The sequence below is a fragment of the Hippichthys cyanospilos genome, chromosome 13, assembly GCF_059441005.1.
Source record: "Hippichthys cyanospilos isolate Australia breed blue-spotted pipefish chromosome 13, RoL_Hcya_1.0, whole genome shotgun sequence".
In the NCBI taxonomy this organism is placed as follows: Eukaryota; Metazoa; Chordata; class Actinopteri; order Syngnathiformes; family Syngnathidae; genus Hippichthys; species Hippichthys cyanospilos.
In genome coordinates, this window is record NC_142381.1 from 20,037,233 (window position 1) to 20,062,026 (window position 24,794).

Genomic DNA, 24,794 nt, shown 5'->3' on the forward strand with positions numbered 1-24,794 from the left:
GGGATGCCTTTGTGGTTGAGGTGGGTGGTGTAAAGGTCTTGCAGGGAAGGGAGTGGAGCACCCCTGATGTGTACCCCCAGGAAGTTGGTGCTGCTCACCCTCTCCACTGCAGCACCGTCGATGGTCTGTGGGGGGTGTTGGGTGTGGCATCTCTGGAAGCTGACAACCATCTCTTTGATCTTGTTGATGTTTAGCAGGAGGTTGTTGTCTTTGCACCACCGTAAGAAGCTCCACTTCTTTCTTGTAGTGGGTCTCGTCGCCGTTGGAGATGAGGCCCACCAGTGTTGTGTCATCAGCAAACTTCACGAGGTGGTTGGAGCTGTTGGTTGCTGTGCAGTCATGTGTCAATAGGGTGAAGGGGGGGGGGCTGAGCACACAGCCTTGTGGGGCCCACGTGCGCAGGGTGATCCTGCCTGAGATGTTGTTGACAACACGCACCTCTTGAGGCCTCTGGCTGAGGAAATCCAGCAGCCAGTTGCAGAGTGAGGTGCTGAGGCCCAGTTTGTCCAGTTTGCAGGTGAGTTGTTGTGGTATTATGGTGTTGAACGCTGAGCTGAAGTCTATGAACAGCATTGTCACATGAAAGTCTTTCTTGTCTAGGTGGGTGAGTACTGGGTGGAGGGCAGAGCAGATTGCATCATCTGTGGATCGCTTTGCCCTGTAAGCGAACTGATACGGGTCCAGGCTGGGGGGCAGGATGGATTTTATGCGTGACAGGACTAGTCATTCAAAGCACTTCATGATAATGGGTGTCAGTGCAACCAAACGATAGTCCTTTAAGCAGAATGGGGAGGATTTCTTTGGCACAGGTATCATGGTGGCAGCTTTGAAGCCTGATGGCTCAATGGCTTGCCTCAGGGGGGTGTTGAACATGTCTGTAAAAACATCTTTCAGCTCCTCTGCACAATCTTTCAGCACCTTGCCAGGGATGTTGTCTGGACCTGCTGCTTTCCGGGTGTTGATGGCGAAGAGTGTCCTCCTCACGCTGGCAGCAGACAGGCACAGAGGCTGGTCAGGCGAAGGTGGTGTTTTCTGTGGGCAGGTGGTGTTCTGTTCCTCAAAGCATGTAAAGAAACTGTTTAGGTTGTTGAGCAGAGTGATGTTGCTCTCACAGCTTTGTGGGGCAGGTTTGTAATCTGTGATAGCCTGAATGACCTGCCATAGGCTGTGTGCATTCTTGCTGTCCTTGAAGTGGGAGGTTATCTTATTTGTGTGTTCTTGTTTCGCTTTCCTGATGCCATGGGAGAGGTTGGCTCTCGCTGTTCTCAGGGCTGATTTGTCCCCAGCTTTGAAGACCTTGTCTCTGGCCCTCAACAGCCTGTGGACATCTCCTGTTAGCCATGGGTTCTGGTTGGCCCGTGTGGTGATCCTCTTGATGTGGGTCACGGCGTCCGTGCATTTTCTGATGTAGGAGGTCACTGTGTCTGTGTACTCTTCAATATCTGTGATGCCGTTGTATGTATGTGGCTGCTTCCTTAAAAAATTCCCACAAAAATGTGGTCTGTTGAATCAAAGCAGTCCTGTAAGGCTGAGGTTGCCTCCTGTGGCCACACCCTTACTTCTTTCAGTGCAGGTTTGATGACTTTCACTCTTGGTCTGTGTGCAGACATTAGCATGATGGTGAGGTGGTCAGAGGCACCAATGTGGGGGAGGGAGGTGGCTTAGTACGCTCCATTGTGCTGAGTGTAAACACAGTCCAAAGTGTTATGTCCTCTTGTCGCAAAATGGATTTGTTGATGAAACATGGGAAGAACAGTTTTGAGATCAGCAAGAAGGCAAGAAGTCTTATGTGTGATATGCAATGACGTATTGTGTATGGGCCCATATTTTTATTAGACAGCTGCAATAAAAACGCCTTCAGGAAACCTCACGTAGAACATGACATAGATGCTCACTTCAGGAAGGCGGTGCTATATTTATCCTCCATGTTTAACGGTGGAAATAATTAAATAAAGAAAAAAACATGTTGCTCAGCCAGCTAATGTTAGCATTAGCATACATCGGAGCCAGACTCAAGGATGCTTTTTTTTTTTTTTTAACCCACAATGGCTGAAGAAGAGCAAAACGGAAATTGGAACGGCGCAACTTTCAGCATTGGCGTCCTTGTCAATACAAAAGGATTTGTTTTTGGAAAGGAAATACAAAGACAAACTCTACAAGCAATCATGGAAGTCTTTCTGAGGAAAAACAAAAGAATGGATTTTGTACTGAAATAACTTGGGGACATCCGTTTTGGGTGAGTTATTTGATGTCATTCATATTCAGTTGTTATGTTTAGTTGGCTTTTGTTATTGTGGGGTTTTGTTCATGTTTCTGTTCCACTCGCGTCTGCATTTATTGTCTGCGTTCTCGTTAGTTTGATTTTGTCCACCTGTCTGGTGTCCATCCAGTTTCGCTCCCTTTCGGTCCTGCCTCATTTTCTTGTTTAAACTTCCTTTTTGAGCCACATATTTCTCAATTTTCCTGCATTTTTGGGTCCCCTTCCTTCCTCCCCCCAACTCAACTCACCATGCCCATTCAGAGGTGACAATTATATTAAATTGCCATTTGTAATTTAGTGTATAATCTTGTTAAAGCTTGCCTACTCTTGGTGGACTTCATAAAACTTGGACAAACGTGGACAAATAATTTGAAATTATTATGACTTCAATTATTATTATTATTATTATTATTATTATTATTATTATTATTATTATTATTATTATTAATAATATTACTTAAATTATTATGACTTATGATAAGTTTTGGGACGTATAATGATAAGCTTTAATTGCTGATGCGGGTTTTTTGATGTTTAAATGCTATGAATAAAAGCCTGTGTACGGGCGCATGAGGGGTCAATTCACTGAAGTGACCTTTTGTATTGACAAGGACGGCAATGCTGAAATTCGTGTCCGTCCAATTTCGGTTTTGTTCTTCTTCAGCCATTGTGGGTTAGAAAAAAAAAGTGAGTAGATTTGAATTTTCTGCTAAATGTCTGCAGGTCTGGCTTCAATGTATGGTATGCCTCATGGTTGCTTTTAGCTTATGGTTGAGCAAAATGTTTTTTTTCTTTTTTTGGAAATACCTTAAATGACTTCCAACGTTAAACATGGTGGATCAATATAGCACTGCCTTCGTGCAATGAGCATCCAGTCCAAGTTCCATCTAGTTTAACTTGAGGCCTCTAGATGGCCAACTTATGCCTTGATTAACTATTACAGCTGTCTATTAACTAATAGGGCCACTAACATACCCATCTGCACCTGTGCAGAAGCTCACGCTGTTGATGCAAATGCCCTGCCGCCTGGCGAAGGCAGATTTCACACAGCATAGCGACACAAGTTAGCTGAATTCTAATTGGCTAAAAACACAAAACTACAGCACTATCAGCATAACAAAATGGATATAAAATGACACAAAAAAAACACAATATGGAGTATAATTTTAAATATAAAATATATATATTAAAAATAAATGTAAAATGAAATTGACTTATTATAGTTATTATAATTATTATATTTACGATAGTATCAGGTTATTTTAGGCTAGCAGAGAAGGCTGGCTCTATACATATATATATATATATATATATATGGGGGGCAAATAAGTATTTAGTCAACCACTAATTGTGCAAGTTCTCCAACTTGTAAAGATTAGAGAGGCCTTAAATTGTCAACATAGGTAAACCTCAACCATGAGAGACAGAATGTGGAAAAAAAAAACAGAAAGTCACATTGTTTGATTTTTAAATAATTTATTTGCAAATTGTGGTGGAAAATAAGTATTTAGTCACCAACAAACAAGCAAGATTCATGGCTGTGAAAGCGGGCTAACTTCTTCTAATGAGGTCTAACAAGGTCTGATGATGCTTCACTCGTTACCTGTATTAATGACACCTGTTTTAACTCATTATCGGTATAAAAGACACCTGTCCACAACCAGTCAGCCAAGTCAAGTCTGTCACACTCCAAACTCCACTATGGCCAAGACCAAAGAGCTGTCGAAGGACACCAGAGACAAAATTGTAGACCTGCACCAGTCTGGGAAGACTGAATCTGCAATAGGTAAAACGATTGGTGTAAAAAAATCAACTGTGGGAGCAATTATTAGAAAATGGAAGACATACAAGACCACTGATAATCTCCCTCGATCTGGGGCTCCATGCAAGATCTCACCCCATGGCGTCAAAATGATAACAAGAACGGTGAGCAAAAATCCCAGAGCCACACGGGGGGACCTAGTGAGTGACCTACAGAGAGCTGGGACCACAATAACAAAGGCTACTATCAGTAACACAATGCGCCGCCAGGGACTCAAATCCTGCACTGTCAGACGTGTCCCCCTGCATAAGCCAGTACACGTCCCGGCCCGTCTGTGGTTCGCTAGAGAGGATTTGGATGATCCAGAAGAGGACTGGGAGAATGTGTTATGGTCAGATGAAACCAAAATAGAACTTTTTGGTAGAAATGCAGGTTCTCGTGTTTGGAGGAGAAAGATTACAGAATTGCATCCCAAGAACACCATACCCACTGTGAAGCATGGGGGTGGAAACATCATGCTTTGGGGCTTTTTTTCTGCAGAGGGACCAGGACGGTTGATCTGTGTAAAGGGTAGAATGAATGGGGCCATGTATCGAGAGATTTTGAGTGAAAATCTCATTCCATCAGCGAGGGCATTGAAGATGAGACGTGGCTGGGTCTTTCAGCATGACAATGATTCCAAACACACAGCCAGGGCAACAAAGGAGTGGCTTTGTAAGAAGCATTTCAAGGTCCTGGAGTGGCCTAGCCAATCTCCAGATCTCAACCCTATAGAAAATCTGTGGAGGGAGTTCAAAGTCTGTGTTGCCCAACGACAACCCCAAAACATCACTGCTCTTGAGGAGATCTGCATGGAGGCATGGGCCAAAATACCAGCAACAGTGTGTGAAAAGAGTTACAGAAAACGTTTGGCCTCCGTTATTGCCAACAAAGGGTACATAACAAAGTATTGAGATGAACTTTTGGTATTGACCAAATACTTATTTTCCACCACAATTTGCAAATAAATTCTTTAAAAATCAAACAATGTGACTTTCTGGAGGGGGGGGGGGGTGGGGGGGGGGTTCCACATTCTCTGTCTCATGGTTGAGGTTTACCCATGTTGACAATTTCATGCCTCTCTAATCTTTCCAAGTTGGAGAAGTTGCACAATTAGTGGTTTACTAAATACTTATTTGCCCCACTGTATGTCAAGCTCAGGGTCTGGGTGTTTGAGTGTTCTGTGCAGTACCTTCGATGTTCCTAGCACTTCAGATTTTGTTCCTGGGATTTGCTGAGTCATTCACCTAGTTTGGGGGTTACTGCCCCAAGTGCCCCCACAACCACGGGTACCACGCAACCCTTCACCTTCCACATCCTTTCCAGCTGTTCGTTCTACCCTAGATACTTCTCAAGTTTCTCATGTTCCTTCTTCCTGATCTTGGCATCATCTGGGATCGCCACATCTATCACCACTACCCTCTTCTGTTCTTTGTCCACCACCACTATGTCTGTTTGGTTAGCTAGGACCTGCTTGTCAGTCTGGGGGCTGAAGTCCCACAGCACATTGACCCTGTTGTTCTCAGCCACTTTCTGTGGTATGACCCATCTGGATTTAGGTACTTCAATTCCATACTGGTTGCAGATGTTCCTGTATACTCTCCCAGCCACTAGGTTGTGCCTCTCCATGTATGCTGATCCAGCTAGCATCTTACACCATGCTACTATGTGCTGGACTGATTCAGGGGCTTCTTTACACAATCTGCATCTTGGGTCTGGTCTACTCTGGTAGATCCGGCCTCTACGGCTCTTGTGCATTGGCCTGTTCTTGTGCTGCCATAATTACTGCCTCTGTGCTGTCTGTCAGTCCTGTATTATCCAGCCACTGGTAGGATTTCTTGATATCAGAAAACCACAATTTAGGGAAAATCAGAAACCTTCAGAAGGGACCACAGGTGGGAAGAGCCCCCTTCCACGCTCAATAGGTTGAAGTGGATGCTGCGTGTATCAAATACAGACAAATACAGATACACAAACCAGACAAATACAGATTACAGATAATATTGTGCCATATTAGGAAGGAAACGTCCAGTGCAAAGATGTCTTGACAGCAGGCAAAGCCACTGGGCAGGAAACTCCCAACAGTCCAGCAGACAGACCCATTAACTAAATGCTTGTGAGTGTGATGTGTTTTTAGTCGAGATATAAAGATTTCTACTGAGGTGGCAGCCCGAACTTCCATAGGCAAGGCATTGCCTCTTTTTGACACCATGCTGGCACACTTATCCAATTCGGATGACATGCCTGGTGGTGTGGATCAGTTTCTTGTTCATTCATGGCATATAAATTGATGTCATCCATGTAGAGCGGATGGCTGATTGTTGCCCCACTACGGAATTGGTACCCGTACCTGCACTTCGTAATGATCTACCTGAGGGGGCTCACGCCTATGCAGAACAGCATTGGTGATAGTGCATTGTCTTGGCATATGCCACACTTGATGTTGACTTTGAATTGGCCTCTAGAGTTGTCTTCCACATTTCCATGGAGTTCTGGATGAAGGTTCTTAGGTTCCTGTTGATCTTATACAGTCCCAGACATTCCAGTATCATTGAGTCATAGGCTTTCTTGTAGTCAATCAAGGCAGTGCACAGGTTGGTCTGTCTCTTCTTACAGTCTCGGGCGACTGCTCTATCAACCAGTAGCTGCTGCTTGGTTCCCCTGGTATTACTCCAAATTCCTTTCTGTGCCTCGCTTATGTATTGAGCCACGTGTTTACTCCTTTTTGTCTCAATGATCCCTGACAGAACCTTCTATGTTGTGCAGAGACAAGTCGTACATAGGCGGAATATTAATGCTTGCGTGGTAGCCATTAACAACCTGATTCCTACATTATTAAGATTGCGGCGAGGTTTTAATTTCTCAAAATACTGACATCATCATAATCTTATTATTATTAGTACTGCTAACTCTAAGACTCCAAATAGTTTGGGAAAACTCTCTTGGTTTAAATTCGGCTTAAGAAATATTAGGTCACTCTCCTCAAAAGCCCTTCTTGTAAATTACCTTATTAGAGATCACAATCTAAAGGTGTTTGGTATCTGCGAAACCTGGTTAAAACCAAATGAATTCTTACCAATAAATGAGGGTTCTCCCCCAAACTTTGTGCGCTCACACTGAAGGGAGTTATATAATTTTATATATGGTATTGAAGCTTTTATTATTTTTCTCTGGAGATAATATAGTGTAATATAGATTGGTAGCTTCTTCTTCATTCTTGACTTGTAATAAGATCAGTTGCACAACCTAAAGGACAATAAAAGCAACTCATCTGCTTTAATAAAGACTAAATTTCGCACGTTGCCGCTTGGGCAAAAATGAGAAATTAAACATTTAGCCGGTGAATTTGAACATCGTTCCTGCAGGAAAGAACATAATCCACACCTTCAACTCCAAATGGCTCAACAGGAACATGGCTAACTGCACGTGTGATTAGAAAATTGCTGAACACTAAATGGACTACAATGTGATGCGAAGATCGACACAACTGAGAGAAAAATGGATGACATTGGTCAAGAGAGAGAGGCAGCGCCGAGGATATGGAGGGAAACAAACTGCAGCAGTTATGGAGGAAACTTGTGATACCATGGTTTGCTCAAGTGGAGGAGAATAAATGGTAAATGGACTTTCACTTATATAGTGCTTTTCTACCTTGGGTACTCAAAGCCCTTTACACTAACTAGATTTTATAAAGTGATCAGGTCAGAGCAGCACAGCTCGTGGTAAATTCAAATCATTCCCATGTGCTGTATTTGAATGTGCAACTAAAATCTGCTTTACTGTCACTCAAGAGTTACATACTGGCAAAACACTGTCTCTGCAGCATATTTATGATAACCTCCAGGATGCATTATCTAAAACTGTCACTGCTCAAAATGATCACAACTCAAAGGACAACAAATGAGTCAGAAAAGCACTTTTCAACACTAAGGATCAAAACATTTACAAGAAGCACAATGTGCCAGCAGAGATTAAATGCACTTGCTACTGTATGCCGTCCATTGAAAATGAACTCAGTCATGGATTATTGGATTTTGACAAATGGGTTTTGGACGAGTTTGCGCAGATGAAATATCAATGTGCATCCTTTTTATTCAAGAAATGAACAGCTCTGGTGTGTGATACTTTCATTTGAATTTTTTTAAAGATTGTATTCACAATTTGTAAAGTTATGAATAATAAAAAAAATGTGTTCTTGAATTGAAACATAATTTATCGTGTAGGTTTTGCTGCTTGTGCCCAATTAGTGCCCCCCTCAAATTCATGCTAGAAACGCGAATGATAGAAACGCATTTTATGTCCCAATAGGGTGTTGCTATTGTCGAGGGACGTCAGCTCGAAGTCTACGGTGGCCCTGAAGTGCAAATGAAAAAAAACAGATACCGAAGCAAAAAAACAAAAACAAAAAAAACACATTTACAACAGACGAAACAAAACAACTCCAGGGCCACCGTAAAAGTCGGTCGGCAAAGTCAGGGTCTTTCTTTTTATTTTTTCCGACTTCGCTACTTGGACTTCCCAGTTGAAGAGGGCGTCCGAGTGCACATTTCTTAGTCGGAAGTGGGAAAAGTCGCGTTTCCGACGACCTTCCTCGGCTGCAGTGTATGATCAGAAAGAAAATATTACTGAACAAATATGACTGTTGTCAGGTTATTCACTCGATCTTGTTTTTTCGACAGAGGTGAGTAAATTACACGGGTTAGTCAGGAGTTAGTTCTAATTTTTAAGATTGACCTTGGCTTAGCATACGTGAAGCTGAAACGCCGTCTTGACGACGGGCCGGCAACGTCTTTTCAAGTATTGAGTACGAGAAATAAGTCGTCAATTACTTTTTTTTTCTCTCTTTGAACGTTTTAAATAAAAGTTTCGCACCGGCAGACAATGGGCAATAATTCGAGATTTGAAGAACATGAGGTTTTATTTCATTTATTTTTTATTTTATTTTTTTGGGGGGGGGGGGGCGCAAAACCTGAGAAAAATCCTAAATGATAATTCAATGTTTACCACTTTGTTTGCAGTTGGATCAAGGTCTGCGTTTACAAGTTCGAAGCGTGACACCAATTACCCGAACCGGTTACGAGTGGGTCTTACCTTTGGAGCCTCTGTTTTCCTATGGAGTCTGGTAACGATTTACTTTAAAAATTGTTAATCCTAATTGGTTTGCTTGTTTACTTGTAAATCCAACCAGCAAACTATTGACTGGTAATTTAGCTTGGTAGATCTCGCAACCTTTTGTGTATCTTTATGCACTTAGTGATATAGTTTTTTTTTAATTGTAAACATGGCAGACAACGTTTTTCTCTAATTTATAATACAAAACAGTCAATATACTCACCTTACATATTCATTATAGTGCAATTCTTATGATGAAGTAATAAATATATTAAAATATATGCCAGGTGACAATATACAAAAATCAAGACACATACAACAATTAAAAAAACAAAAACATTTTTTTTTGCTTGTCAAACCATGCAGTAATTACAATTTATGAACCCAACTTTATTTCTTTATATTTTTAGAATGGGTTTTGTCAAGGGTCCAACCTTTGTGCAAAAATGATTAACATCCCACAATCCCATGCACTTCACCATAGTAGAGGGCTCCACTGGAAAGTGTAATATGAATAGTTTATGAGGCAAGGGAGTTTTTAGTTAAGTGTGTGATAAATTGGGGCTTGATTGGAGATTTGAATACTTATAAACTTCAACAAGTTAACTTTTTTTTTTCTGTGTTTAGTTAACCTGTAAGTAATGTCCAACGTGATCATTTGTTTATCGGCCTAGTGGAGCATTGTTTCTGCATAATAGCCATACTGTAGTAGTCATCTGAAGCTAGTTTTACAGTGCTGTGATAATCTCAAATTGCTAATGAATTAATTAAATTAAATAATAATTAAATAAATTAAATAAAAATTAATTGCTGATGAAGACAAAGGATATTTTCTGCTAAATATAAAATTTATACATTATAAAATCTGCTTTAATTTAAACAAATATGTATAGTATAAAATAGCATATTACAATAACAATGATTTATCATGCTCAATTAAAATAAATATATAAATAAAATCAAAACAAACCTTCCGTGAGAACTGGTTTTGCACACTAAAATACTTTCTGATTGAACACATCCAATTTAAACGGCTAGACTGCTTCCCTGGAGCAATAGCACATCAAAATCTCTGTGAAAGTAGCATACCCATTGCAGGTCTGTCACAAAAGCCGTAGACAGAGGACACGGGGTAAGGGACATCATTGTGCTATATTGCACAAGATGTTTTCTGTAATCTATATTGCGTATCTGTATTTGTCTGTATTTGGTACACGCAGCATCCACCTCAACCTGTTGAGCCTGGAAGGGAGCTCCTCCCACCTGTGGTCCCTTCTGAAGGTTTCTGATTTTCCCCAAATTGGCGTATTTGAGTTTTTCCTTCCCCTTCTGCGAGCTTTGAGCAGGGGATACTGTTGTGTACTTATAACGAAGAGATATCTCCGTACGACTTCTTTTTTCAAAAGAAGTCTTGACTTGACCTCTTTTCACCTGTGAAGCCCTTTGAGAATTTGGTGATTCAGGGCTTTACAAATAAAATTTGATTTGATTTGATGTCCTCCTTCCGTGGCTGGAATTGCCCTTGGAATAAATGGCACTTGACCATGACTCAAAATGGAGCCTGCAGCAGGGAAGCAGTGTTGACAATCAGCCTTCACTTTTATTATATTAAAACAGCACTCTCCAACTCCTTCTTCCGCCTCATCAACTTCTTTTCTGCACTCGATCGCCCTCGCCATCGCTCCCCATTCAGGGACTATACTCGCAACAATATGATAACTTGGTAGCCACTTGTTATCTTGTTGTCTGCAATATTTATCCACAGCAGCAATATTATATTAGTATTAAAGTGCTCAAAGCAGGAAATGAACTATGATTAGCTGTTGCAACAGAGGAGAACTCACGTATAATACACAGTGAGAGCACACAGCCATTGATTGCCCGTTAAGCAGACGACGCGGGAGGGGTTAAAACAACTTACCAGTTTTGACAGATTTGCATGATTTGGTGGCTAGTAATGAGGAGTGATGGCCGAGCTCCAACACTTTTCACAAATTCTGGTTTATTGCCTGAGGCTTCAATGACACAGAGCTTAAAGAGGACATGTAGTGGTCGTTGAACTGTACCTCCGGAGATCCCAAATTGAGGCCTTGATGAGTAAATGGAGCCATATTGTATAGTATGATAAATATTTGGTGTTCCAATTTTTGTTTCTCATCCTGCATTTGCCAAAACAGTTGGCCCAAAAGCACCCTAGTTACTGTTTATCATGTTGGGAAGGGATGTGACGTCAAGTTGTTGACAAGGCCATTCCTTGCCTCACTAAGTGATCGCTAGTTTTTTTTTTCTAAAATTGAGTATTCTGATGAAAGTCAACAAGAAATGGGCCGCCATGGCTATTTATTTGAGCCAGAAAGGGCATCTGATTTGGAATCCAGAAATGAAAATGGCCCGATTTGATTTGTTAGATGAAGAAAAGCTGATTTCTTTTGTTGCTATCAACACCAATTTACAATGAATGAAAAAGATAATTGACTAAAATACTTAACATTAAAGGCCTATTTACCCGCACGTCATCCACAAACATCTGTGGCTTGATCAACATGTGTATGTGTGCCCCGCTCCAATCAGCTGTCTGACCCCCCCTTTGTTGAATTGTAATCCACACATTATCTGGTATTTTGCTGTTCCACGCTGGATATTCTCTGCTGGTGCTAAATGCACTACCTAGGTTATCTTAGCATGGCAAGCGGCGTCTTTTCTTGTTACCCGTTCGCAGTTTTGCTATTCATTATGTCTTAATTAGGCACATTATAATATTTTTACCTGCAAACAGTGATTCCTAAACTCGTTTTACTCCCCCTACCCCCCCCCCTCCAAAAAAAAAAAAAAAAAAAACCTTAACCAAGCGCCAGACAGGTAAAATTATGCCAGTTTGTGTCAGTTGTATGTAGATTTTCACTGACCTGGTCCTATTTCTTTACCAATAGTGGGGGGCAACTGTAAATAATTTGTTGAAAAGTAATTTTGAAAAAGATGAAGTCAAAACTTTTTTTCTTCCCCTGTGTATTACAGTGTTGTTTTTTTCCCCTAATGTTGCATGAAATTAATGTAAATCTTCTATTATCCCTTTTCCATTTGTTCATAAAATAGAGTTTGCATTAAACAAATAAGATAAACTAAAAGTAAATACAATAAAACACAAATAACTAGACCAGTGGTTCTTAACCTTATTGGAGGCACTGAACCCCACCAGTTTCATATGCTCATTCAATGAACCCTTCTTTAGTAAAAAAAATTAAATAATGATTTTTTTCTTTTTTTACTTTTGCTCGAAATGAAGTGATACGCTGGCTGCGCGCCCACTCTTTTACAGCCATTTTACAACGTGTCGTCACCATGGGTAAAAGTACCAGTTCCCCCCCGCCACGTCGTGAGTCCGTACTTCGATCAACCCTTTAGATCGCCGGCCGCAGAGCTTATTTGCCTGGATCGGCGCTCGGGAGATAGCGTGCTAATTCCGGTGTGTGCTCCCGACTGAGAAGGAGGTCTCACTCTGCTGCTTATCCAGCGCTCTCAAAGCGGACCGGTAGGGCGGCTCACTTAGACACATATACGACCCTCAGCAAGGTCAGCAAGGCTGTCTAGAGACTTTTCAGACTTAATTTCAGCTATATTACTTCAAAGGGCTCAGCTAAACACATAAAAACGTTTAAAAAATGCTATATTTTTGGCTGCCTCTAGGTGGCGCTCGCACTATAACAAAAAATATGTTGATAGGTGTATTCCGCATTGGAAACCCATCAAATATATGAAGTTTAGAAAAGATTAGACCATCTGGGACCAAACACAGCAACTTTGTTCGTTTTGGCGAGACATCAGACTGACATTTTTGTTTGCCACTAGATGGCCTCACAAGCAATTGAAGATTTGTTTAAACACTTGTGTTAAGGGCTTGAGTCTCCATGTGTCTGTGAAGTTTCAGATTTTTCTAAGCTTGTAAAGCTGAGTTATAAAGGTTTGTTGCACATGTGGCAAAGTAATCATCAAAGGCATAATATAAAGCCCCGCCCCCAACATATTTGTTGGCGGATCGTCACAAAAATTTGAACAATTGTGCCTCACAGTCAGATAAAACATCACAGCAAATTTGAAGTTGATCGAATCAAGCGTTTGGGAGAAAAAAGGAGCAGTTCGGGACCTGCAAATGAGCAAAAACGGGGGAAAAGTGCACATTCAAAAATTCATAACTCTCTTTCTGTACATCTGAGCACATGGCTCACACTGACTTTTTTGTAGGGCTCGAGGTCTTACATAAGGCTACAAATTTTTGGAGCTCTAGGTCAAGCGGGCCGGGAGTAAGAGGCTATTTTCCACTCATAAGGCCATTTTGGGGCCAATTACAGCCCCTTTTTTCGTTTTGGGGAGTCATCTGACTTTGAGGTGGCGCGCAGACTACGCCCATTATCGAAAAGTCGCAAAATTTTAAAACCTTAATATTCCATGTCTTGATGATATTTTGACCAATTTTCACTTGTTTTACTCAAACAGACTGAGCACAATACATGAAAGTGTAAAAAATGACATTTTAATCAACCACTAGGCGGCGCTAGTAGGTATTAAAAAAAACTTTTTTTAAAGGTTTTAAAGACATAAGTTTCCATGTGTCTATGAAGTTTTAGATTTTTTTAAGCTAGTACATCAAAGTTATTAAGGTTTATGTCTCTCTTGGCGAAGGAAAAATTGAACACATAATTTGAAGCCACGCCCCTATCATATATGTCAGCGGATCTGCACCAAATTTTGCCCAATTGTGCCCCTATGTGTGAATATGGACCACAGCAAATTTGAAGGCGATTGAGTAAAGCGTTTAGGAGAAACAAGGAGCAGTTTGGGACCTGCAAACGTGCAAAAATGGGCCAAAAATGCACATTCAAAAATTCATAACTCTTTTTCTGTACATCTGAGCACATGGCTCGCGCTGACTTTTTTGTAGGTCTCTAGGTCCTACATATGCCTAAAAATTTTGGTAGCTCTAGGTCAACCGGGCCGGGACCAGGTGCACTTTTTCAACCTTAGGTGGCGCTGCAGAGCCATTTTTTTTGCATTGTTTTGGGAAACACAAAAATATCAAATTTTTCACCGGGCCCGACGAATGTGCAAATTTTGGTGACTTTTCGTGCATGTTTAGGCCCTCAAAAATGGAAAAGCGCTGCACAGTAAATAATAATAATAATAAGAATAACTAGAGCTGCAAGCAGCTATAAAGGGCCCTCGCAGACCTGTGCACGTTGGGGTATGAACAGGCCGGGGTATGAACAAGGAGTATGAACGATGAAAACTTAGTTGTAGATTACTTCAGTGCAGGACTCTTACCAAATATGTTAACTTTAGACAAGGTGGGACAATTTGGGTTGAGTTATTGCAGCTTTTATTGTTACAGTTTTGTGACTCTCAATGCCGTATGGGCCACACCCACTGTGGAAACATCGTACTCATTTGTGGAGGGCATAAGGCATGGCCACTGGCTTTTCAGAAAACATTTAAGGGATATCACTTTAAGGGGCTCAGCAGAGTACATAAAAGCGTTAAGGATTTGCTATATTTTTTGCTGCCACTAGGTGGCGCTCGTACTATGATAAAAAATAGGCTTGTAGGTGTGTTTCACATTGGACTCATATCCCATATACGAAGTTTTAAAAATATCAGATCGTCTAGGTCCAATTACAGCAACTTTTACCGTTTTCGCGAGACATGGAATTTTGAGTTGGCATAGAGGCCACGCCCTTTATTGAAAAGTCATAAAAGTTGAGAACCTTAATGTTCCAATGTGTCATAGCTTTTCTGACCATTTTTGAGTTCAATTAGTCAAACAGGCATTTCACAGTACATAAAAGTATAAAAAATGAGATTTTAGTCCGCCACTGGGTGGCGCTGTAAATGATTTGAAAGTTTATCACATAGCTGTATTATTGCATGACTTTTAAAGTCCCAGGAAAGTTTCAGATGTTTTGAAGCAGTCATAGCTGAGTTATTAAGATTTTTGTCACTCATGGCGAAGTAAGTATTAAACATAATTTGAAGCTCTCGCAGCGGTAGCTGCTCGGGCCCTAATTATCATTTGATAGGTTCTTGGTAAATATATCATTCTTGTCAGGCCTACCAATAATCAATTTGTTAATTACAGTACAAGTGAAATAATTGAATATTTTATATTAATGTTTTACAAAGTTTTCTTCATTTCCATTATAAAGGGCTTCATAATGCGTTCCTCATCCAAAAGATTTGGCAAGTTTTCTGGGGGAACCCAGATTTTTTAATTATTATTATTTTTATTTTTTTTCAAACTACCACTGTACACAAGTTTGTTGCCTTGCCTTGTTACCCTTTTCCATGTAATGGAATAGTGCTAAACACTTTTCCCTGCCACTACTAAATAGAAAAGCAAAGTTATATCTGTAACAAAAAAAACCCTAAAAACTCTCAGGCCAGATGTCTCATGGCTCACTACTTGGAAATCGCCTGTCTAATTCATACACTTTTCTCCACCCCATGCAGCTCTTCAAGCAGCGCAATGCAGATGTACTTGAGTACAACCTGAGAAACAACCCAAAATAACCCAGCTGATTGGTAATTATTTTTCTTATTTTACAGTATTTATTTTGTTATAGCTGTTAACCATGATTTATGTATACACATGGACAAAACTGTTGGTGCACATATGTTGCTGATAGAAAAAACTGCAGTGGTATACTGTAGAACTGCTCTCATATATACAATATTCCCTCGTCACTCCGTGCTTCACTTTTTGTGGCCTCATTGCTTCATGTATTTTTTTTAAAAATTTTTTCAAAAGACCGTCTCTTTATAGTTGCGCGTGACACGATGTACTGCAATAACACTGTATATGAAATAGCCTGTTCATACTGTCTGTTCAGCCACAAATTAAGGCACTTTTGCTTAAGACAAAACCACTGCTCATCATTCTACATTGACGGATGACATTATACAAGAGCACAACTCGACAGGTGGTGTGTTTTTTGCTGTGGATGAGGATGAGAGCTCTGCGGAGACATACAGTACATGTGTGTATGTGTGTTGGGTCTGCGAGGAGAGTTAGTGGCGCCATGCTGATGCACTGTGTGTTGTGAGTTGTAAAAGAAAAAGTTTGTGCCCAAAAACAGACACATGCCTGTTCAGCTTTAGAGATTGCATGGGAAAGAAAATTAGGCTAGGTTTTATTAAACACATTTCATACACTTTGTTTATGTACATACAAGGTCTACTAAACAGAATTCACTTATCCCGGGGGTTCTGGTCCCCATTACTCGTGAAAAACGAGTGAACAGTGTAACAAAATACTAACACTGTACTTTAACAAAACTAACAAAAATACTATCACCTTTAGATGGAGTTAAAAATGCTGTCTGGAGAAAGCATCCTTCAAACGTGAGACAATGCAAGCAGCGCTTATCAAATTGTGCATAGGATTTCTACTAAACTATATGCTCATGTGGACACTGAATGTAAGGGGATCTTTTGCGTTTCCATTATGTTTTGCAACGTTAGCAATCGAGCCATAGCTTGTAAATCGTGGAGGATTAGCAACAAGTGTGCACCAAGCATTCCCCAACAGAATCAATGGCCAACAGCTAGATGATGCTGTCGTATAATTTGGCCGTTTATGCCACACCAAGCTGTGTGCACAGAAAGCGATAGAAAAACGTAGTGAAATAATAATATAAAACTAACACGTATTACGTATGGAATTTGGACAGTATGATGTTGAAGTTGGCTCCATAAATTGGAATCAGTTTGGGTTGAAATTCAATATGAAGCCATTTTGACTGCAGACGCCCAACGGCCGAAGATCCAAGATGGTGGGGCGTGTAGACACACCAACCTCACGCTCTACTGAGAAAGCTGTGTTTTGTTCGTCAAAGACATTTTTCTCTACAAGTGTGTCTCGGCGGTCTGCGTTGGAATACATGTACAGTCAACAGCCGACATAATTATGCTGTTTTAGGCCACAGATAGTGTGATTAACTGGACAGTATTGTAGTCGGAGTTTGACAATGGTGGGAGTAATTTTGCAGTGTAACCGTTTTTTATGTCTCCATAGCATTTATCCAAAACTTTAAGTTGCGTGTCACATGAGACGTATTGCTGGAATCAGGAAAGAGATAGTTCCAATTTGCAGTGGTTAAAATCACCTAAGATCATAATGGGGGCTCCGGGTGTGCGTTGAAGTTGCTGATGTACACAGTATGCTATTTGTGATACTTATACACCACCCGATCACCCGCAAAGCATTCAAAATTGTGAGTGATGCAAGCCACCCTGCACACGAACTGTTCAACAGCCTCCGCTCCTGCACCACTCAACTCACCAACAGCTTCATCCAATAGACTCACCAATAGCTTCATCCACCAGGCTGTGAGACTGCTGAACTCTCTCACCTCCACATCCTCAGCCTCTGCCAACAGAGCCACCAGACTGGCTCGTGTTTAGATGTATCTGCCCCCACTCCCACACAAAAGGAATCACACTGGACTCTGACCCACAGAAATCACATTGCACTATGCAGACCGCACATATCTCCTGCCACATTTTTTCACTATGCAGACTGCACATGTCTTCTGCCACAACACTATTATTAGTGTTATGCTGCTAAACTATTGTCACTGACTCTCGCACTACCAACAACCTACCTCACAGTACACTACCTACTTTTATCCTGCTTTTATTTGTTAGTACAGTGGACCCCGGTTTACTATATCCCTGGCTGGCGTTTTTTTTTTTTTACCTTACGATGTCGACCACGGCATTTCCTTGTCCCCTCTACGCCATTTTTTTGCGTCACGGCAAAATTTCCTCCTCAAACATTGCAATCAGTGTGCCTGCGTGACTGCTGCTCCACGCTCATACGTTATACACATTTCACAGCTTACATCACTAGAATGCTGGCCTGCCATTGGTTGGCGTTTTGACTCTAAGATACAGCTCTGCTATTGGTCGGCGTCACAGTTTACAAAATGGCAGAACGTTAAAGCCTTGTTCAACTGTGAGTGCTTACAACATCATATTTATAGTGCATTTTAGAGCTTAATTCAAACTTGAATTGATTGGCCATGGGTCCCAAGATTGCTAGTGATGTTAAAGAGAGAAGTAAGATGATTTATATGGAAACAAAGCTGGAGATAATCAGGAAATACAAAGAAGGCTAAGCGAGGCTAGGCTACCCTCACTATGGAATATGGTCATCACGTCACTTAAAGATAAATAAATCATTTCTATATTTTTTTATTTATGATGTTATGTAATTGTATACATGTATACAATATATAGCGTATTTTTCGGACTATTAGCCCTGACGTTTTCCTCATAATTTGAGCCCTGCGGTTTACAGTCCAGTGTGGCTTATCTGCTTTTTTTTTTCCCACGAGTCAAGCAAATTTGTGTATCTGTTCAAGGATTCAGTTTATGGTACGACTATGAAATAGAACTGCAAAGATGTGAATCAATGGCTGTACTCAAACCGTTTTAAAACATATTATTAAAAAATATTTTTAAAAAATGTCTAAATTGAATAAGATTATTCTGTCCTTCAGAAGTGCAGTACCACCTTTGTTGTTTGAGATTTGTACATAGACTTAGAGCACCCTCATCTGGTTACTTTGAAATATTGTTTTTCTCAGTAGACGTGAGTTATCCAATGTGGAAGCAAGCAAAGACAAGAGGTTAATGTTCAAGGATTGCTTATCTTATTTTGTTTTGCCTTGGACGAGAATCGTCTGTAAGTACACAAGTTGTCAATTATGACACTGTTCATCTGTTTTGTTTATCATTGGAAATAATATTTTTTCGTTGTGCAACTTGCTTGTTGGCTTGAGAGGTGCTATGTATCATGAGCTGATTACGGGTTTGGTCAATGGCCATTGTTCATATAATTAGAGCAAAAGGAAAGACAGCCTGATTGTTTGAAACGTCGTTATCCAGCCGTCTAGCTGGCGAAAAACCCGACGCTTCGGAGTGAGGACCGCATAAAGATATATATATATACATATATACAGTCGGCCCCCGGCTTACGAGCACCCTGATTTACGAACAATTCGCCTTACGAGCGTGGATCAGGGAGATTTTTGTCCTCCGCTTGCGAACAAACCTCTCGCCTTACGAGCAATTCGACATGCCGGCCATTGAGTATGTAGAAATGTTCTCGTTTAATTGCGTCAATAAAATCAACAGTAGCAACATCATCAACCATCAGTAGATACTTGTGGCAGTAACGTGAACGCTATTGGTCTTACAACGTCACACTGACTGTCTCACTCACGGTGTCTAAATATATTACCATTTAAGTGTAGTGTTTGTACAGCTAAAGGGAAAAACAGCTGACATGAAATTAAATGTGCCGATTGCAGGACAAAGAATTGTCATTGGTTTAAATGTGTGTTTTTTTTAAATTAATTGTCAATACATTCCAACCGTTTAAAAAAAAAAAGTGTGAATAATTATCAGTCAGTCACGGAGATGCGAATATGCTATTGGTCGATTAAGGTCACCCGGTCTCACTCACGGAGATGCTATTGGCCGGCGTCACACGTCAATCACAGAAATGCCGATATGCTATTGGCCGAACGCCTTTATCTAGCTTGAAGGGACAGGATGGAAGGAAGCAGAGAAAATTAGTGAAAAACGGAATGTTGTGAAGACTTTGCAAACTTTATCTGTTAGACATAGCTTCTAAAATTACTAGCAGCGGTAAAGAAAGAAATAAGAGGATGATGTTTTAGTATCTGCGTGATTTGCACCCTGACTGAAAGAGTTACTGTAACACTGTAAGACCAATAGCATATCTATCGCCGTGTTAACTTAGAGCATTGGACTCTGCCCCCTATGCTTACACCCAGCTCAAGTCTCGTCGTTTCAAAGGTAAAAGCTATTTATCCAATGTATTTATTGTAAAATGCAAGTGTACAGCAGATTATGTCACTCAATTTTAATATATGTATACAGTGTGTCGTTTTTACCTAAGGCTTCTGCGCGCGATGCACGCATTCACGAATTAACATGGGTTTGGATTGCCCGCTATACGAGCAATTCGAGACACGAGCGTAGCCGCTGAACGGATTAAGTTCGTAACCCGGGGGCCCACTGTATATATATATATATATATAAGAGTTTGTGTTTGATATACAATATACACTATATATGATTGTATTTATAATATTATGATTGTATATATCTTTTAGGTGCAGTGTGTGCAATGTTCACTAAATTCATCTATCAATTAAACAATGGGAGACAGAATGCTGTTAAAGAGAGGATGCTGCAGTTGGTAGACAATTTTATTATTTTTATATATATATATATATATATATATATATATATATATATATACACAATTTTCATATACCATCTTTTTGCATAAATATCTGATGTTATGACCTGCGGCTTATAGTCCAGTGCGGCTTATCCATGGCAAAAGATTTTTTGGGGGGTTAATTTTTGCTGCTGCGGCTTATATACCGGTGCAGCTTATAGTCCGGAAAATACGGTAAGTAGCACTCACTGTACTATTTTGATACCAATTTTTAATAATACAGTACTCCCTCTGTGTATCACGGTTCATCTTTCACGGGTTCGCTGCTTCATGGATTTTTTACAGTGCAAAAATTTTTTACAGCGCATTGTGCTCTGAATCCTGATTGGCTCAGGGGCTTTACTGTTGTCTTGAAATAAAATATTGACGCTGTACTCTATTGGTTTTTCACTTGTCAATTTATTACAGAAGGCAAGAGAATCCAAAAGCTTGTTTTCGTCTCTCCTGTGTCTGAGTCTGCTCAGCTCAGCACACGGGTTGCAAACGTGCAAGTAAGCACATTGATTGACAGCTTGGTCTCTGGGAGCCGATCACATGACTCGTAGGCGTGCCGAGAGCAAACCACACTATGTTGACACACAGATAGCAATGGAGAAATGCGCAGCTTTGGAAATCTGACTTTTACCTAGACTTCTTTAGCAATAAATTGAAATTTCAAGTGTATTCTTATGACCGATTTCACTTTGTGCGTGTTATTTTTGGAACGTAACCCCTGCAATAAACGAGGGATTACTGTATATCCATATACTGTATACTGTATATTTTCATCTTGTTACCTGAGGTTTTACACGCATTAGCTAAGCAACATAGGTTTGGATTGCTCACCATATGATGAATTTGCGTTACGATCCCAACGGATTAACCTCGTAAATCGGGTGGCTACCGTACTAGTAACAGCAAAAGCCGTTTTTTTTTTTTTTTTTTTTTGCCTGTATTTATTTGTTAGTACTAGTTATAGCAAAAAACCTTTTTTGCACTTTACCTATCATTATCGACCTATTATAATATGTTGTGCACTTTATTGTATGTCCTGTCCTGGTTTGATACTTGTCTGCATGGATAGTAGGAAACGCAATTTTGCTTCCTTTTTATGTCTAGTACATGTGAAGATATGGACAAAAGTGACTTTGACGTTGATACTCACTTTGGGTGATGGTGACTTTGGTGGGGTCCCATTCCCACCAGTAAGAAAGGGCATTGAGTCTCTCACCTGTTTCACACTCTCCACTTTACTAGCTGTCAAATGTGACCCATTTTGAAAAATCTGATTAAATGTTTTGATTCAGTTCAGTTTGTAGTGCCCTACAGAGAGACCAATTTTGACTGCAGAGGCTACAGTATACTATGAATTTGCTGCCTTTCTTCTATTTGCCCAACTTTTATATATATATCAGACCTTGTTTTTTGAGATTTTTTTCTCTTATACTTTTTTGATGACTAATGTAACCAAACAGATGTTAACCATGATCGATTCTGTTTAAAAAAAAAAAAAAAAAAAAAAAGCTACACTTCAACAAGGTCAATTCAAGTTTGAACACCGTGCATCTTATATTTGCCATAAGAAGATGACTGCTATTTTACATTTCTTGTTTTTCTTACTCAACAGATACTGCATTTGGGTTTTCGGAGTGAAGATGCTTTCCACGTTGCCAATGTCTCCTCTCCACTGTCATCATTAAAAAATTTAGAAGTGTAAAGAATCAAGAGCCTAAAGACAGATATACATATTTTCCTTCTTCCTTAGTGATGTGTCATACCATTAGAATGCACTTCTTGAAGTATTTTCACACTGTCTGCAACACTTTCTTTCATGTAAATTAAAATATGGAAAAGTAATACCTCCATTATTTTCATACAATACTATCATCGCTTTGATGTTTAAGATAATTATAAGTGTATCACACCAAGATAAAACAATATTGACAAAAAAACGTCTTTAAAGAATGATAACTATTTGGTAAAACAATAATTAAACCTATACAGAAGAGGGCAGTTTGTCGGTACAGACAGGCTGTGATGTTTTGCTGACTGTGAGAAAACGATGTACTGCGACAGACGAAACTGAATCACGTCCATCATTTTAATTTTGCAATCATCACCACCTGTGTCATCTGTCACTGGTGGTAATAGTTTATTACCTCACCCAGTGAAATCATCCAAATTTCTAAGAGAGGTTTAGAACGGCAATATACTTGAGAGCATAGATGTGCAAACACGGTCTCAATAGGCAGCAAGCATACATATACGTATGAACCTTAGTGACGTGCAGTGAGGTTCGTGGCTGGGGAGGCACTAATGTCATCAATCAGATTTACAAACATCATATGAGCCTTCCCAAGCTGCGTATTCACACATTTCACTGACAGCGGTTAACTCTAAAATCTCATACCTGGATTCTTTAAGTATATATGTAGCACACAAAAAAGCACATTTAATACATATACAGTGAACCCTCACGCCTTCGCGGTAGTGCTTCTACTTTTTTCCAATTTTATTGTTTTTCTTTCCATGATGGCAGAGGAGGTCTGGCCTCCCCTGCCTCATATGACTGTAGGTCACTGATGCACCTAGTAGCATTAGTAGGCAGTCGCTACCATTGAGATGAAGTGTCCTTCGTAAATTAGACTGAGCAACACTTTCTTCTCACAGAAACAGCTAAGCATGGCTGGGGATGTCAATGTTTGCGCTGCGTTTCAGAGTCATGGTATCATGAACTGAAATGCATATTATGCACAATATTGGTCAGTGCATTCATCGTGCAGGCCTAAAGTAAAAAATGAGAAAAAAAGGGTAAGAGATTTTGTGTTGTTTTGTCTTTTAAATATGGTTTGAATGAATAAATTACATGCACATGGTTGCACGATGTGTTCTGGGTTGCGGGCATAGAGGTGACATTTGAGTAACCAATGGACACATCACACTGGTTGGTTCTTAGCTAGGAAAATCAAATTTGACGATAAGAATTCTTTAAAATATGCATTATCTAATAAAAACCTTGTGTTTGACTTGTAGTGTATGTGGCATACAGTGAACCTTCGTTTATCGCGGTAGATACGTTTCGAAACCAGCCACAATAGCTGAAAATCCGCAAAGTAGTCCCTTCACTTTTCACATTAAAAAAAAAAACACAAAAAAAGAAAAACATTTTTTAAAAATATTTTTAAACATGAAAAGTCTTCATGCTATGCATATTATTTAAGACAAATATTACTGAAGTACAGTACACATATTTACTTGTCTTAAATTAATAAACCTTATACACTGTACAGTAGTAAACTGTTCACATTTTCCTTTGAAGTCTCACGCAGCTGCAGTCATATTAGCAGCGGCCCGGACGTTGAATTCAAATCTAATCTGTACATGATCAAAGATTATTAAAATGGATGGTTCACACTTGAAGTACTGTTTTATTATCAAAGAAATCTAGGTGAGATATTTCTAATGGTTTGGTGAACGTCTGCTCCTTAGTGTGTCTCTCTGCCTTGAAAATGTATGTGCATGTGTGTCTTTGCACTTGTGTACGCTTAATGTGGGACAAAACAATAACAAAACACTTTTTCTCTACACGCATTGCACTCATTCTCAAAACATAGCATTTCTTCTTTGCAAGCAGTTATATTTTGTAGCAAATTTATTGTCACTATAATCATTCTCACAGCAAAGCATTGCTGCATTGCAAGCATTTATATTTTGTAGCAAATGTATAATCACTATATGTACAATTATTCTAACAGTAGCGAATCCGCGATAGTGGAACCGCGAAGTAGTGAGGGTTTACTGTATATGTATTACATGTGATTATTATATTACTTCACCATTTTTCGTTTCATGTTACAGTTTTTGAAAAAAATACTTTACAGAGAAGTGTCTCAAAAGTTGAAACGTACAGAACACCAGTGTAACGAACACAAAATTATTTATAGAGGCAAAAACTATCACCATAATTGTTTTTTCTCTTCCTTTGTTTAAAGGGACATGAAAAGTCAACTTAAACATTCCCAAAGAATTATTTTTTTCATTGATGCATTTTTAAACATTCCTTGCATATTGTGCATTCTCACGCTTGTGCAGATGAAAACGGCTTGAAGTATCCTCAAGATGACAGGAGCAAGTCATACCTCACCATAATATGTCGTTATATTTGTGCCATAAAAAAAATTGAGCGCAGAAAATAAAACTGAGTGACCAAAAACAAATTTTGAGCGCAGGAAAAAAACTATTGAAAAGAAGTTGCTTGCTCTCGATAGCCCACTCTCACTCAACATCTCGCTCTCGCTCGCGATCCTCCTCCCTCC

The 24,794-nt window shown here is 39.9% G+C and overlaps 1 protein-coding gene across 1 annotated transcript; it reads left to right on the plus strand.

Annotated features, from left to right (window-relative positions):
- Positions 1–8,492: 8,492 nt before the first annotated feature.
- Positions 8,493–23,504, plus strand: ndufc1 (NADH:ubiquinone oxidoreductase subunit C1). The gene is made up of 4 exons (XM_088431952.1): positions 8,493–8,742; positions 9,080–9,183; positions 15,672–15,743; positions 22,106–23,504. Exons 1-3 carry the CDS (start codon positions 8,697–8,699, stop codon positions 15,729–15,731), a joined length of 210 nt encoding a protein of 69 aa, XP_088288078.1. The 5' UTR covers positions 8,493–8,696; the 3' UTR covers positions 15,732–15,743; positions 22,106–23,504.
- Positions 23,505–24,794: the final 1,290 nt, after the last annotated feature.